Consider the following 16,096-nt stretch of genomic DNA (forward strand, 5'->3'; position numbering starts at 1 on the left):
GAGTTTGGAGAAGCTGCTCTAAATCCTGGAATAAACCTTCGTCCTTCCCCAACACACCCCTGCAGCTATAAAGGATCTGGGGTCTCCCAGACCCAGGGAAAACAAGGGGCACTGAAAAAAGACCAAGACAACGGATCCTGGAAAGCAAGCTGAGTTCAGGGAACCATGGGAAGGTGGACGGAGAGAACTGAGTCCACCCTCCATGTGTATGCCATGGTTCCCATACATCACACATACACACAGTGACAGTAAATAAAATGAAATGAATTTCTGGAGCCATTACTATGGTTTATAGGGCCCATTGTCTACTGAAGTGAAAGAGGATGACAGAGGTGCAGCAGATAAAAGATCTAATCTTTTATATCTAATGTCATGCAATCTTTGCCCCACTGTGTTAACCAATAGCTGGGCTTCTGATGGGATGTGGTTGTGGTGTTTCCTGGTGAAGCCATAGGCACTGTTGACAATAGGTCAGAGGTCCCAGGGCACATCTTCCCAGCTCCTCTCACACTTTTGGGGTGACAGCTCCTCGTTTTCACACCTGTAAGGACTGCAGTCCTGGGGGCATGGCCGTCTCTATCACCCCATAAACGAGCATGGGACTCACTTGTAATCTCAGGATTCGGGAGGTAGGGGCAGGAGCACTGAAGGTTCGAGATCATTACTTAGTGAGTTTGAGGCCATCCTGAGCTACTGGGGATCCTGTCTGAATACAAATAATTACTGCTCCTGCTGCTCCTGCTGCTCCTGCTGCTCCTGCTGCTCCTGCTGCTGCTAATAAAAAGACCCAGAATTGGAGTCCTTTCCTTTTTTCTTTTTTCTTTTTCTTTTTTTTTTTTTTTTTGATTGATACCTGTAATCCCAGCTGCCTCCAGAGGATTGTCCTCCTTTTTTCTTTCTTAAAAAAATGCACATTTATTTAGTATGTGTATGTGTACTTACAGGAGCTGGTCTGCCTATTGTGTGACTGCTAAGCTTCAAACTTAGGTCGTCAATCATGATGGTAAATATTTTTCTCATGAAGTCACCACTGACCCTCTAATCCTTTTCTGCTTTCTTGGATGTATTTGTGTATTTATTTATTTCATTTCATTTATTTATTTCATTGTGTATTTTATTTCATATGTGTGAGGGTGTGCACATTTTATGGCATTTGTGTGGCAGTCAGAAGACGAGTCTTCTCCCACTGTTTTGGTTCTGGAGATGGAGTTGAGGTTGTCAGGAGGAGCACAAAATCCCCTTACCCACTGAACCATCTGGCCAGGCCTTACAAGTGATTGCTTTATTTTAAAATTTGAGGTTTTTGAGAAAAGTTTTCTCTGTAAATCTGAGAAATTGGCTGTTCTGGAACCCTCTCTCTGTAGATTAGACTGCCTTCAAACTCATAGAGATCCAGTGCCTCTGCCTCCTGAGTGCCAAGATTACTGTTACTGTGTGTATGTGTGATGTGTGGGGTAGGGGCTGAGGGCATGGGAAGGCACACGCATGGAGGGCAGAGGCCAGAGCGGTGGACTTGGTTCTCTCTGTCCACCTTCCCGTGGTTCCCTGAACTCAGGTTGCCAGGGTTACACAAATACCTTCACCTCCTGAGCTGTCTCAGTGACAATAGAATTAAAAATATATTTTCACATTAATTGGTTAATTTATTCAGTGTGTGTGTGTGTGTGTGTATGTGTGCACGTGTGCTCATGAGTGTGCCCCGACTTATGAGAGTCCGATCTCTCCTTCCACCATGTGGCCCCAGGCATGGAACTCAGGGGACAAACACTTTCACACACTGAGCTATATCATCAGCTTGAAATTTTACAAAGTATTCTTTAATGGAGGGGGGCATTCTCCTGACCTGGGTGTAGGGAACAGGAAGAAAGGTGAGGGGCTGAGAGAGCTCATTGCCTCCTCTAAGGCTCTGTCCGCCATTTCCAGGAAAGAGCTGTTGGGAAGGCCCAACCTTCTGAGACGGGGAGATGGAAGGCAATGGTGTCTGCTCACTTGAGAGATCTCCACGGAGACACTCAGATCCAGGAGAAACGAGAAGATGTGTCTGAGCGGGTAGGGACATGAATAACACTAACATTCTCCATCTCGGTAAGAAGCTGAGAGGCCCATGTAGTGGCTCAAAGCTGTAATCCAGACCTGAGCTCCAGGCCAGCCTAGACTACAGAGTAAGACCCCACCTCAAAGGAACAGGCAGGGTTATGGGGAGGGGGTGGCTCTGAGGGTAAAGGGCTGGCTGCACACTCGTGAGGAGCTGCGTTTGACTCCTCGGAATCAGTGTAAAGCCAGACATAGTAGAACAGACATGCATAATCCCAGTGTTCCTATGGTAGCAGATTTCCAGAAGCTGTGGTCCAGCAAGCCTGGTTACCAATCAGAAAAACCACCAAGAGACTCAAACAAGGGAGATGGTAAGGACTCGCACTCAAGGCCTCTGACCTCCACATAATATTGTAGCATACACGTGCCTACATTTACATACAAATTCACACACACACACACACACACACACACACACACACACACACACACACTAAAATAAATAAAGACACATGCCAAAAGTAGCAGTATACATCTTTAATCCCAGAGCTCAGGAGGAAGACACAGGCAAATCCCCATGAGTTCAAGGCCAGCCTCAGATACACATGGTAAGATCTCGTCTGAAACAAATAAACAAATGAATGAGTGAATGAATGAGTGAGTGAGTGAGTGAGTGAGTGAGTGAGTGAGTGAATGTAAAAATAGTGGCAAGAGGGCCACTCCACAGGAAAGCGGTCCATGAAGCCAATGGAATAGCTGAGTTCACCTCTCAAGCAGGCAAGAGCAGTTCTGGGCTGTCTTCTGAAACTACATTGCCGTTACTACTTCCTGGTTCCTAAAGGGACCCAGAATCCCCTCTCACAATGGGCTTTTCACTTGCCCTGCAGGCAAACCGTGCTCCTATCTTCAGGATCACTTCGCCTCCTAAGACCCATCCCCAGGCCTCTCAGAAGAACACCGCCAGCAGCTCAGCCGCCTGACTGGAATCCAGATGCTGGCCAAGATCTGATATCCACCAGGGCTCCCGGTCTAAGTCATTAAGTGTGAGTCCAGACGTTCAAACAAGCCTCAGAGCGGGTGACAGAGCAAAATATCCAACTCCAGCACAACGCGGTGGAGATTTTTAAAGCTCTCAAGAGCAAAAGCTAATGCCAAAAAGCAGGATGAATCCTCACAAGTAGACGAGGAGAGTTGATTTGGACTCCATCCTGCTAATTGAGGCATACCATAAAAGAATCACTCTTAAAGTAAGGAAGTCACATTACTCTGAGCTGTGTGTGTGTGTGTGTGTGTGTGTGTGTGTTTTCCAGGCTCGTCTTTTTATATAAAACAGCTAAGCCATTCTAAGGCACTCAACTTCATCCGGAAGAGCAACAGCCAACCACTCAGAGTTTCCCTACCCCTGTCACCCACTTCTTCCAGTGGCCAGGAAGCAAGTGTCCAACACACGAGGATGAGGGAGATACTTGAGATTCAACCGTAACATTCACGTCCTGGTTACGTTTCAGTTACTCTGATACAATCCTGACAGAAGCAAGCACAGGTTCACCCTGACTCCGGATCAAGGGTACGCACAGCCCATTCTGGTGGGGAAGTCAAGGCAGCAAGCGCCGGAGGCAGCCAAACACATCACATCTCTAACCAGGAGGCAAAGGGCGGCGGATGCCACGGCAGCGTCTCAGCTCCTTTCCTCACAGAGTCCACCAGGGAAGGCCGCCACCTACAATGGGCAGGTCTTGCCACTTGAATTAACACACAATAAGCTTCTCACAGGCACTTGCAGAGGTCCAGCTTCCAGAAGATTCTAGATTCTGTGAACTTGATCGTTAATGTTAACCATCACAGCGAATAATGCAATCATTGATAGTCACAGGAACCACACAACTGCCCAGTCAGAGCAGTGGCTGCCGATTAACCCTCTCCTGTCTGTAAAGATAGTAAGGATGGCTTAGGCAAGGGTGGGCGAGCGGCACTTCAGTGAGGTGAGAGGCACAGGTTACGGTAAGTGAGCTGTCGATTTTTGGCACCTACTTTGACCCTTTGGTTCCCACAGAGTGCTGACTTTAATATTCTGACTATCGGCCCTGGAAACAGGAGTGCCGCTTAGGATCCAAGTTAGAAATTCCATGGAGTGAGCTTCGTCAGGGCTAGCGCCGGGAGTTTGGACCAGCAGCAGGAAAACCAGCAGTGATGTTCCTTCATCCGTGTGACACTGCTTCCTCCAGACCCAGACCGTAGTCTGCTTTCCAGAAGTGGGCGGTCCTTCAGCTCCGGCTTTATACGCCAACAAACTGGATTCTGCCTCATGCAGGTGGGAGCCAAGTGCCCGGAGTATCCCAGAGGAGCGCGGCAGCGTGAAATCTTCCTCTGCAGTTGGGCGAGGAGGTCAATGAGACCACAGCACGGCAAGTACAGTCCCCAGACCGCAACCGTTTGGCCATCAAGGCCCTTTTGAAAAGTTAGAGAAACACACACACACTAATGATAATAATAACAACAATAATAAATCCTCTGCTTTGATGGAGGAATTGTTTTTTATTGGATTTTTTTATTTACATTTCAAATGTTATCCCCTTTTCCGGTTTCCCATCCACAACCCCCCCATCCCATCCTCCCTCCCCCTTCCTCTATGAGGGTGCTCCCCCTCCCCAACCACTCACCCCTTCCTGTCTCCCCGCCCAGACATTCCCTTACACTGGGGGGGGGGGTCTAGCCTTGGCAGGACCAAGGGCTTCTCCGATGGAGGAATTTTTATTTTCCAATAAGAGGGCTCATAATAAGCAAGGATATTAGAGAATAGGAAAGCTCCCCTCGGTAGAGCTGGCTTTCACCTTCCACATTTACATTCCAGGAAGGAGGTCCCCTGGCTTGTGCTGTTGAGTCGCAAGCCCCTTTATCTGAGGAGTCACCTCACTGGTCCAATTTGCGTTTCATTCTTAGGAACTGAAAAGTGAGTCCAGTTAATAAAATGCTTGCCTAGCATGCGTTAAGTCCCAGGTTCAATCCCCGGCACTGCAGAAACTGGGCAAGATGTGATGCCGTCACTTGCGAAACACCGGTCCTTATAGAGTAAGGACTCAGAGGCAGGAGTATCAGAAGTTTGACGTCATCCTCAGGTAAGAATGAGTTCAAGGACAGCATGGGCTACATGAGGCCCTGTGTCAAAAAATAATTCACAAATAAATATATATTTTTCTCTGATTTGCTTTATGCCAAACCCTGAGAATAATGCCTGGCTCATAGAAAACACTCAATGGGTGTTTATTGGAGGCCAGATGGGAGGAAGAGCAAGAATTCGAAGCTGAAGAAAGGAAAGGGGTGGAGAAGGGGGGGGGAACAATAACAAAGGAATTTCTAAAATGAAGGCGGAGCTCGGTTTTGAAAGCCTGACGTTTTACAGCAAATCTCAGAGCGATACCTTTTACCAAAAGCCAGATTTTGGCTTATTTTGAACTATTTTATTCATTTATCATTTCTGAGGCGGGGCCTAACTATATTGCCCAAACTGACCTTGAACCCCTGAGCTAAGGCTCTTCTGCCTCATCCTGCTGGGTAGCTGGGGCTGGACGTGTGTACCACTGTGGGCTTCACGTCGATCGCACCCACCAAGGATCTTAGGAAGCTTCTGGGCACATGGAAGAAAGACCACCCCGTATTCATTACCCCAAAAAGTGCGGTTCAGCATGCCCCCTCTCAGGGACTACAAAGCCTCTACTGGGGTCCCTGAGGAGGCTGAAAGCACGAGTTCAGTCTTCATGACACCTTAGTCCCTCACCAAACACCTCATTGCTCCTTTCTGGAGAGTTACAGGATCTTCCAGCTCTGAGGCCATCAGCATCTAACTGGGGCCTAAGATTTCCCAGCTCCGAGACCCATCGGGACCTAATTAAAACCTCTGCTCCAATTCCAAACTCTTCCAGAACAAATCTGATTTTCCCAGCCCAGATTATCAATTGTCCCCCGCAGCGCACAGCAGCGTGAGGGAGGAAAGTCATGACCAAAGAGTCCACCCCGTGGGCTTGGGAAGGGAGACAGTTCCCAGGGAAAGAGGACCAAGGAGGTCTGAGCTGGCGAGCGCCAAAGCACCGCCCACTGGAATCTAACTGCATTAGCGTCCTGAACAATCTAATTGCATCTCCCGAGCAATTTCCTGTCTGGAAGAGGTTGCTGATTTCTTTGAAGCTAAAATAGGCACAGCCCTCACTTATAAAAAATAATAAACAGCTTTCTGAGAAACTTCTGAGGAAAAGATTTCTACCACCTGGAAAAGCACGGGGAGAGGCTTCATCTCCCAGAACAGGCGAGACCTACCCTGAAACCGAGCTAAGGCCACCCTTGCAAAATTCCACACCAGGAGGGCAGATGTAAGAGCGTCGATTTCTGTTGAAATAAGCTTTTCGGTAGAAAACGCAGCACAAAACCAGAGAGGTGCACAAATAAGAAGCTGCCTGTGTTTCCCAAAGGAAACAAACCTCAGAATCAGCCTTGAGCTTCAGAGTCCTGCTCCCTCGCTCCCTCCCCAAGCTCAGAGCTTTGGGGGTCTTTTGTTTTGATTTTATATTTGTTTGTTTAAAGAATTTTGTTGAGGTGCACTTGATATGGAAAAAGATACATAATTTGACATATTTTGGCACATGTATACACAACATGAAACCATTACTACAGTCAAGATAGGGAACATAGCAGGTGTGATAACACATGAGTAACCCCAGCAACGGAAAAATGGAGACAGGAGAATGGAGTGTTCAAGGCTACCCTGGCTCACATTGTGAGCCCCTGTCTCAGACAAAGGTAGATACGTATCTATCACCCCCAACCCAAGCAGCCACTGATGTCCCTCCAGCAGAAGTGAGTTAAGATTTTTTAGAATCACATAATGGGACTGTGTGGCCTTTATTTGTCTGGCTTCTTCGTTAAGTGTAAAGGATGGCAGAGTCGCTAATGCCATTCTGTATATCAACTGGTTATTCTGTTCCATTATTGAGCAGGTTCTGTTCTGTAAATGCACTAAAGAAACAACGTACCTACCCTCTCTCTTTCCTCTTACTTTCCATCCTCCTCATTCTTCCTGAGACAGGGTCTTGTGCAGCCCAGTCTGGCTTCATGCTTTATACCTGAGGAGGATCTTGAACTTTGGCTTTTCCTTTCTGAGTGGGTTCCTACCACATGCCCACTTCTGTGTGTATTCTGTATGTATGTAAGCTAGGACTTAATATGTGTGAGACAAACACTCTATTAATTGAGATAATTCCCCGAAACCCTCAAACCTTCTTTTTTTTTTTTTTTTTTGGAGCTGGGGACCGAACCCAGGGCCTTGTGCTTGCTAGGCAAGCGCTCTACCACTGAGCTAAATCCCCAATCCCCCAAACCTTACTTCTTAACCTGTTGGCAGATAGATGCTTTCTTCTTGAAGCTTCTTAGGGTCAAAGCCACAAGGCTGGTAAGATTTCTCAGCACTTGCCACCAAGCCTGATGACTTGAGTTTGATTCCTGTGACCCACAAGAAGACAGAGATAATCAACACCTGCAAGTTATCCTTCAACCTGTACATGACACAGCACGTGTGCACATGCTCACACACACACACACACACACACACACATTCATGGCATAGCATGTGTGTACATGCTTGTGTACATACACTAAATGAATTAACACATATATGTAATATATTACATATATAAACATTATGTTACATTTTTTATATAGCAGTATATATTATACATGCAATGTATTTTAGATTTTAAAAAACTTTTATAGATTTTTAAAGATGAAGACAACAGAGTTCTATGCACAAGTCTTTTTGTAAGCTTAGTTTGGGTAGATTGTTGGGAGTGGAATGACCAGGGCATATGTTTGTAACTTTAAAGGACACTGACAAAGCACCTCCCGCTTCACATTTCCACAAGTAGTGCACAAAAGTTTTCATCCTTCAGTTTTCTCATGAACACTTACCGTGGTCAGTCTTTCTAGACATTCTCATATGTGCACAACAGTGTCTCATTATGACTTTAGTTCGAATCTCCCTGGTGACTAGAGGTTTTGGTTATATCTTTTAATGCGCTTGTAGTCTAGATTTGGTAGTCTATACAAATCTTACCCATTTGGGATTGGTTTGTGTTTCTGTTATTGAGTTCTTATAGATCTTTATATATTCTGGGCATTATCTTTTTATTAGAGAATTTGTAGATTTAATTTTAGCTGTGGTCTAAGTTTTCCATTCTCTCAACAGTTTGATGAAAGACAAAGATTCTTAATCTCTCTCTCTCTCTCTCTCTCTCTCTCTCTCTCTCGTGTGTGTGTGTGTGTGTGTGTAACTTATTATCCCTCTAATATGGGATATCTTTGCCTCATTCCACATGGTGGAGATTTAAATTTGCATCTTCCTCTCAAAGGTTGGTTTCTGAACTGAGTTTTATACTTAGATCTGTGATTGACTGGGAGCCCACTCGTACGTGTGCTTCGAGGCATGGATCGAAGTTTGCACTTTATGGCTAATTGTGTCAGGATCAATCCATGAAAACATCCTTCATTCTTCCCTTCCAATTGACTATACACTTTTGCCAAAATCAATGGATCCTATTTGTGTGCTTCTGTCCCTTAGCTCTATTCTGTTTCAGCAGTCTGTCTGTCTGTCTGTCCTCGTGTCAGCAGGGCATGCCCTCAGTGCTATGGCATTCTACTCATCAATGTCAGGGGAGGCATGGCACACACAGTTTCCTGCAACAGCCTTGAGATTTCTTTCTAGAGACTCAGGTAAAGCTGAACTAGACCGGAGGTGAGGAATGAGCCAGTCGAAACAGGACCGTGCTCTCATCAAAGGGGATTTTGAACAGAGGAGATGAAAGAAAGGGAGGCCTTCAGGGAGGGAATAAGATACTTAACAGAGTGAGTGTGGACTGCTCATGGAGAGTCACACACGCTTTGTCTTTTCATTACCATGGATAGGATTTTAAAGTTATTAGCTAGTTTTTAAATGTGTTATTTAGTTAGTTCTGTGTATGTGTGTATGATGTGTGTATCGTGTGTGTGTGTGTGTGTGTGTGTGTGTGTGTGTATCGTGTGTGTGTGCACCACAATGGTTAAAGAACAACCTCAGGCATCAGTTCTTGCCTTCCACATAATTTGAGGCAAGCTCTCTTGTGTCTGTTACAGGTACTACAGGGTAGGTAGTATGCAGGCTCCAAACTTCCAGAGCATTCCCTTGCCAGTACCTGCCATCTTGTAGAAATTTCTAACGCATGCCAGCTAATTTTTTCCTCTTCTGGCTTTTAGGAGAGTTCTAGGGTTCTGAATTCAAGGCATTAGGCTTGAGTAGTGAGCCCCTTCACCCACTTAGCCCTTTCCCAGCCCTGAAATTATTATCTTAACAGATTGTTAAGAAATTTAAATAAGACCACCCCGTGGCTCCTGAGGAGCACCAGACAGGATTGCAAACTTGGTTCCTGGGATGCACCAGATAGAATTACAGCTGATAAGGTCACACCCCAGATCCTAGGAGCTCCAGGGAAGAGATATTTTCACTGTAAACAAAACCTGATAGTCTTGTTCTTGAGGTTTCAGAAAGTATCTGGGAAGGAGTAAGGCCACACTCAGGGTTTTCCGGACTCCAGTCTCCAGAACCATTTCGTTCATTGCTGTTGTTACATTTTTATTTGAAAATACCTCTGCTAAAAGGCATACTATTTGCCTATAGGCAATTTCATGGTAAACAATGTTAACTGTGCTGGTGAATTCTTGATTGCATGCTGGAAGCTTCCTTTGGACTCTGAGGTAAGTGTCTCCTTTTCTTTTTCACACCACAATTTCCCTGTATTCTCCCTCTTGTCTCAGTTAACATGGCTGGCATAAAGAGTGGGGATGTCTTAAACTTATGGATTGATCTGGCAAGAAATTAGTAATTTGGAATGCATCTTTTTTTTCCAGTTTTGGACTTTGTCATTGTCGTCGTCTCAGGCCTTGACTGCGCACTTGCGCAGTGGGTACAGCCGCTCCTTCCGCTGCTGTTTCTTGGTCTTCGGCTTCTCTTCATGCTTGGTGAGCCGGCGGCGCATGGCTCTCGTCTTCTTGGGTCGCAGGTCCAGGGGCTTGTACTTCTTTCCCTTGTAGAATTTCCCGAGGTTTTCCTTTTGAGTCTGATTAATGACAGTGAGGACACGGGCGATGGATTTGCGTCCGACTCGTATCTTGGAGAGCTTGGATGCGGCACCGCCTGTCACGTTGGCCACGCGACACTGGGACAGTTCCACTTTCAGATCATCCAGTTGCTTCAGCAGCTCCTCCTCCTTCTTGCCGCGCAGGTCCTGAGCCTTAATCTCGGCCATTGCTGTGTTGTTCATGGATGAGGGGCCCGGTTCGAGAGCGGGAATGCATTTTGATTCAGAAACTCTATATTCTTACTAGATTCTTCTTTAAATGTCTCTAAGCAATGACTCTCTTGAATATGTGAATTTATAGCTGTGTACTGGCTATTTGTGTGTGTGTGTGTGTGTGTGTGTGTGTGTGTGTGTGTGTGTGTGTGTGTCAACTTGACACAAGCTAGAGTCATCAGAGAGGAAAGACCCTCGGTTGAGGAAATGCTTCCATGAGATCCAGACATAGGGCATTTTCTCAGTTTGCGATCAATGGGGGAGGGCCCAGCCCACGATGGTGGTGCCGTCCCTGGGCTGGTCATTCTGCGTCCTATAAGGAAGCAGGCTGAGCAAGCCACTGAGAGCAAGTCAGTAAGCAGCATCCCTCCATGACCTCTTTATCAGCTCCTGCCTCCAGGTGGCAGGCCTGCTTGAGTTCCTGTTCTGACTTCCTCCAGTGATGGACTGTGATCTGGAAGTGTAAGCTGAATAAACCTTTTCCTTGCCTTTTTGCCATGGTGTTCCTTTGCAGTAATGGAAACCCTAACTGAGACAGCCTGTCAGTGAATTGGGAGAGATCTTGCGCATTATCTTCTCAAATATATATTTGATGTATACCTCCCTTGCCTTAGGAGCCCCCAGTTACACATGTACTAGCTGCTGGGGTGGTCTCGTTTCCATTAACACAGTCCATGGCGTCAGGAAAGGCACTTCAGCAGGAGCAGACAACAGCTGGCCACACTGTGTGCACAATCAGGAAGGGGAGAGACAACAGCTGGCCACACTGTGTGCAGTCAGGAAGGGGAGAGACACTTGCTCAGGCAGTGTTCCCTTCAGGCACTCCAGGACCTCAGTACAACGACATGCTTCCACCTACATTTGGGGGGTCCTTTCAACCTCAATAATTGACCTATTTTAGATAATCTCTCACAGCAGTATAAGAGATCTGTCTTTTCCATGACTCTGTATTTGGTCAACTCAACATTATCAAGCTTCACCGTATCAGACACTATCCATTTTATATTGTCGGATCTTTCAGGGTTGTCTCCTGTAAACGTGTAGACTTTTGCATTCACACATCTCCACTTAGAAATAAGTTAAACCCTTGGGCTGCCATCACTAAATCCTCTCAGGTAAGACCCCCGCTTACAGACATCACTTCAGAGAACCTGGAATGCTCTGTAAATTCTGAAGAACTATTCACATTTGCAACATGCACGGTCTCTTGTAATCTCGAGTCCTCTCTTCTTGTCTGGTGTTCTGCCCCTAGCACAGTGAGTCTCTCTCAGCCCCCTACAGCCCATGTCTTCTGCTGACCACTATTCAGTTGATGAAGAGAGAGGCCACTGAAGGGAACTCCAGAGCCCCCTCTCTGGCTATTTTCTGTCAGGCAATCTTTCCTGCAGCCTTGAAGGGCATTAACCTCCCTGTCCATTTCCTCAGTCCTCTAAGCTTCTTGTGTTGTGGCCTAGAATGTCACCGGAAGCAGGAAGCTGAGGTCTTCACTGGGTTATCCCTGGTTAATGGGACTGACCTTGGTGGCCTCATATCCATTGCCATCAAAAGTATTTGTTCATGTATGTGGGCCTTCAAAAGCTGTTTCAGTCAGGCATTTAGTTCTTTTCCCCTCCATCTTTGTTGGAACCAGAAGTTTTGGGTGGTCTACGTTTCTTTATTTATTCCAGAAGAACTTTGCATAATCCAGATGCAGTGGACCAAGTGTGGTGGCACACACCTGTGACCTCGCCACTTGGGAAGCGGGGACAGAAGGATCATGAGTTCAAGGTCATTTTGATTGCGTTTAAGTCTACATAAGACCTGCACCACATAAGACTCAGTCTTCAAAGAAAGAAGAGCGAGAGGGGGTGGGGGGAGAGAGAGGGAAGAAAAAGAAAAACAAAAGACCTAAACAAATAGGTCTGAAGATGTAGTTCGGTGGTTGGAAGCACACATTGATCTTCCTGAGAAGCTGGACTCAGTTCCAGAACCTGCATCCAGAGATTCACAGCTGACTCTACATCCATGGGAGCTCACGTCCTCTTTTGGCCTCCTCCAGCACCTGTGTATGAGCATGTGTGCACACTCATGTACCCACACACATACATATGATTAAAAATAAAATAAATCTTTAAAAAATTGCAAGCCTTTGACAAATACATTTATTAAAATATCTAATATTCTGTGATGTTTGCACTGTCTCTTAAAAAATTGGTGTGTATGTGTGTATATACGGGTATGTGAATATGTGTGTGCATGTGTGTATGTACATGTATGTGTATGTGTATATGTTTGTGTATGTATTTATGTGTGTATGTATGTATACATGTGGTGTGTGTGTATATGTGTTATATGTATGTACGTGTTCATGTGTCTGTGTGTGTGTATGTGTGTGCATGTGTGTGTGAATATGTCCATTTGTATGTGTATATGTGAATGTAAGTGTATATGTGTATATGTCAATATGTGTGTATGTCGATATGTGTGTATGTATAAATATGCATGTGTTGTTTGCGTGTGGGGGTGTGTGTATGTGCATGCGAGCACACATGCACATCATAGTGTGCTCATATATGTACCATGGTAGGAGTGCCGGGAGCACAGATCTGCCCAGGGTCTGGCTTTTCACTTCAGTTCAGGAGGATGAGCTCCAGTCGTCAGGCTTACATACCAATTGCTTTCACATGCATCTACGTTTCCAACCTAGTTTTTCACTCTCCTGTTTTCTCCTCTCTCTTTAAATTACATTATTATCTGTGTTTATAGTGTGTATAGTGTGTAGTGTGCAGAGTGTGTAGAGTGTGTAGAGTGTGTACAGCATGTATAGCATGTATAGTGTATATAGTGTGTATAGTGTGTACAGCATGTACAGTGTGTAGAGTGTGCACAGCATGTATAGCATGTACAGTTTGTATAGTATGTATAGTGTGTACAGCATGGACAGAGTATAGAGTGTGTAGAATGTGTATAGTGTGTACAGCATGTACAGTGTGTATAGTGTATAGTGTGTGTATAGTATGCAGAGTGTGTATAGTGCATGCATGCTCATGGCAGCAAGCATCCTTAACCCCTGAGCCCTCTCCCCAGCCCTGATTCTGCACCCTCTTAAGGATGGATGAACACTATCATTGAGCTCCACGGCCCTGAACTCAATGTTAGTTCTCAAACCTACAATCTACCATTGTGGTTTTGTATTTTGGCACTGATGTTTGTCTGTATCATAAGGTGAGGTCATGAACCGCGTCTTTCCCGTATGAGTGTTCCGTTGGTCCAACATCATTTGCTGGAAAGCTATTGCCTGGTGCCCCCTCACTGTCCCTGGTGATGTGCTTTGTTACAGTGTTTACTGTGTTGACGAATCCCACTGATCTGAAAAGGTCATTTCATAACACTGAGGTGAAATAAAATTAGGGCCCAATAAACAGTTTTGTCTGTATAGAGTACTATTTGCCTATCTAAAACAGGAGAAAGGTAGTGTGGCTCAATGTGCAGTTATCATCATGGTGAGTGGCTATAGTCTAGTCACATCTGATTTCTTTCATGTCACAGCCACAAAAAATTTTATTTATGTTTCCAAAGAAGACCCCATTTGTCCCAGTGAGGGACCTAAAGTCTGAAATATTCGGTTAGAAATTAAAGTAGACAAGTAGGTAATGGTGCAGTATATGTTTACGTCTATCATACTTCATAATGCTTGCACTTGAAATATTCCAAGAGTAAGTAATGTTTTATTTCCTTCTTCAAAAGATCACCTTCTTACCAGGTACAAACTTTATTTCAAGAATGCATTTTTTTTTTTTTTTTTTTTTGGGCTGGGTATAGTGGTATACTTTAGCTCCAGCGTTAAGGAGGCAGAGGCAGGCAGATCTCTGAGAGTCTGTGGCTAGCCTGGTTTACATAATGTTTCCTGTTGCCCTAACCAAGACAACCTATAGAAGGAAGGGTTTGTTCTGATTTATGATTTCTGAGAGATTACATTCATGATAGTAGAGCAGAGGGACAGGCAAGAGGCAAGCAAGACAGCAGGAACCAGAGCTGAGAGAGCAAACCAGAGATGGCCAGAGGAGTTCATCTCCAAGTCTGCCTCCAGTGACCGACTTCCTGAAGCACGGCCGTAACTCCTAACTCCTCAAACACTGACACTGACTGCAGACCAAGTCATCAACATAGTCTCCAAGACTATGGGGACATTTCTCATTCAAACCAACACACACACACACACACACACACACACACACACACACACACACACACACACACACACACACTTTTATATAAAGAAACAAAAGAGAAAATTTGGAACCTGGAATTAGCTCAGTGATCACTTGCCTACCCCACACTAAACTCTGGAGTCAACCTTAGCAGTGCAGAGAGGGGACAATGGCAGAGAACAGGTGACATGGAGCAAGAGGAAGGGGCTTTCAGGGAGCTGAGGTTACCTGTGTCTCCTTAAAATCCGCAGGCTGAATGCACTGTCCCTCGGGATAATGGGCTCAGACTTCTGGAGGCCACCAATTAGTGCTTTATAAAAGGGACCTAAGGAGCTTAGCCACCTTTGGTGCCTCATGAAGTCACTGAACGCACATTCTATGAAGAATCGGCCCTCACTAGGACCCAAACCTGCTGGATCCATGCTTTTGGATTTCCTGGTGTCTGAAGTGTGAAGTTCTAGGGCTTGCAAGTTGTCCGGTTTGATGTATTTCTTTCTGGCAGCCTCAGTGGACTGGTAATTATATTCCGATACCTTTCTTCCTTTATTTTTGAGGCAGGTTTCATGTATTCCAGGCCGGCATTGAATCCCCCATCCCATGACCTTGAACTTCTGATCTTTCTGCATCTGCCTCTCAACGTCAGATATCAGGTGTGTACTACTACTATGCCTGGTTTTATGCGATGCTGGGAACCATGCCCGAGGTCTCATGCATGCCAGCCAGTCTGCCAACCGAGCTGTGTCCCTAGCTACACCTTTTCTTTCAAAGGATGCTCTGTGCTGTCTAAACTTTAGATCCCATCATGGAAAGATCTAAGAGCTAGGGGAGGATTTAAAATCACTCACAGAACATTCTAGAGTGCTGTCTGTCACTCATCTGGCTAGGACCTGCTTGCTTGGGTGCAGAAAACGGTACTGCGAGGTTCTGCTAGAATTGAATTCTTGTGAGGCAGGAGCATGCTATCAAAGCCGTGGACCACAGCTTAGAGAAGTGAGTATAATGAATAAAGAGGGTGTCTGATGTTTTACAAAAAACGTCAGACATGTCCACTGACCAGAGAAAACATCTAGAAACAAGAATGGGGTCATAGGGTGAAGGAGAAAGTCAGGCGGGAGATGTGCAGCTAAAGTTGGGGGCTGGAGTTAACACTACCTCCACAGAGTTCATTGAGGTGGGGCGAGGGTCATATGCTTTAACGTGCAAGGGCCATGTGCTTTAGGGAAGAGGCATAAACTCAGAAAGATTCTCAAATTGGGCTTGGTGGTGCTAGTAATCCCAGCTGGGATGAGGTGGAAGCAGGGGGATCAAGAGTGCAAGGCCATCCATCCATGATGAGGCTAGCAGAGGATTCAAGAGAACACGGCTCAAGACAAGACAAGACAAAACACCCTCCAAGCAAGCGCCTGTGTTCCCTCCCTGGCTGTCTCTGTAAGCTCAGCGTTAAGGCTGCACTCCCTCACTCTGCTGTTGAATGTATCCACTTCTTTCAAAGCTCCCGGCAGG

The 16,096-nt window shown here is 45.6% G+C and overlaps 1 protein-coding gene across 1 annotated transcript; it reads right to left on the reverse strand.

Annotated features, from left to right (window-relative positions):
• Positions 1-9,974: 9,974 nt before the first annotated feature.
• LOC116886529 (60S ribosomal protein L35-like) lies at positions 9,975-10,358 on the reverse strand. Its single transcript, XM_032888048.1, has one exon. The coding sequence runs from the start codon at positions 10,356-10,358 to the stop codon at positions 9,987-9,989; it is 372 nt and encodes a 123-aa protein (XP_032743939.1). The 3' UTR covers positions 9,975-9,986.
• Positions 10,359-16,096: the final 5,738 nt, after the last annotated feature.

The sequence above is a fragment of the Rattus rattus genome, chromosome 17 (genome assembly GCF_011064425.1).
Source record: "Rattus rattus isolate New Zealand chromosome 17, Rrattus_CSIRO_v1, whole genome shotgun sequence".
In the NCBI taxonomy this organism is placed as follows: Eukaryota; Metazoa; Chordata; class Mammalia; order Rodentia; family Muridae; genus Rattus; species Rattus rattus.

Bases quoted from the DNA above. Each gene is read 5' to 3' on its own strand.
- LOC116886529 (XM_032888048.1), bottom strand. From the start codon at position 10,358: ATGGCCGAGATTAAGGCTCAGGACCTGCGCGGCAAGAAGGAGGAGGAG.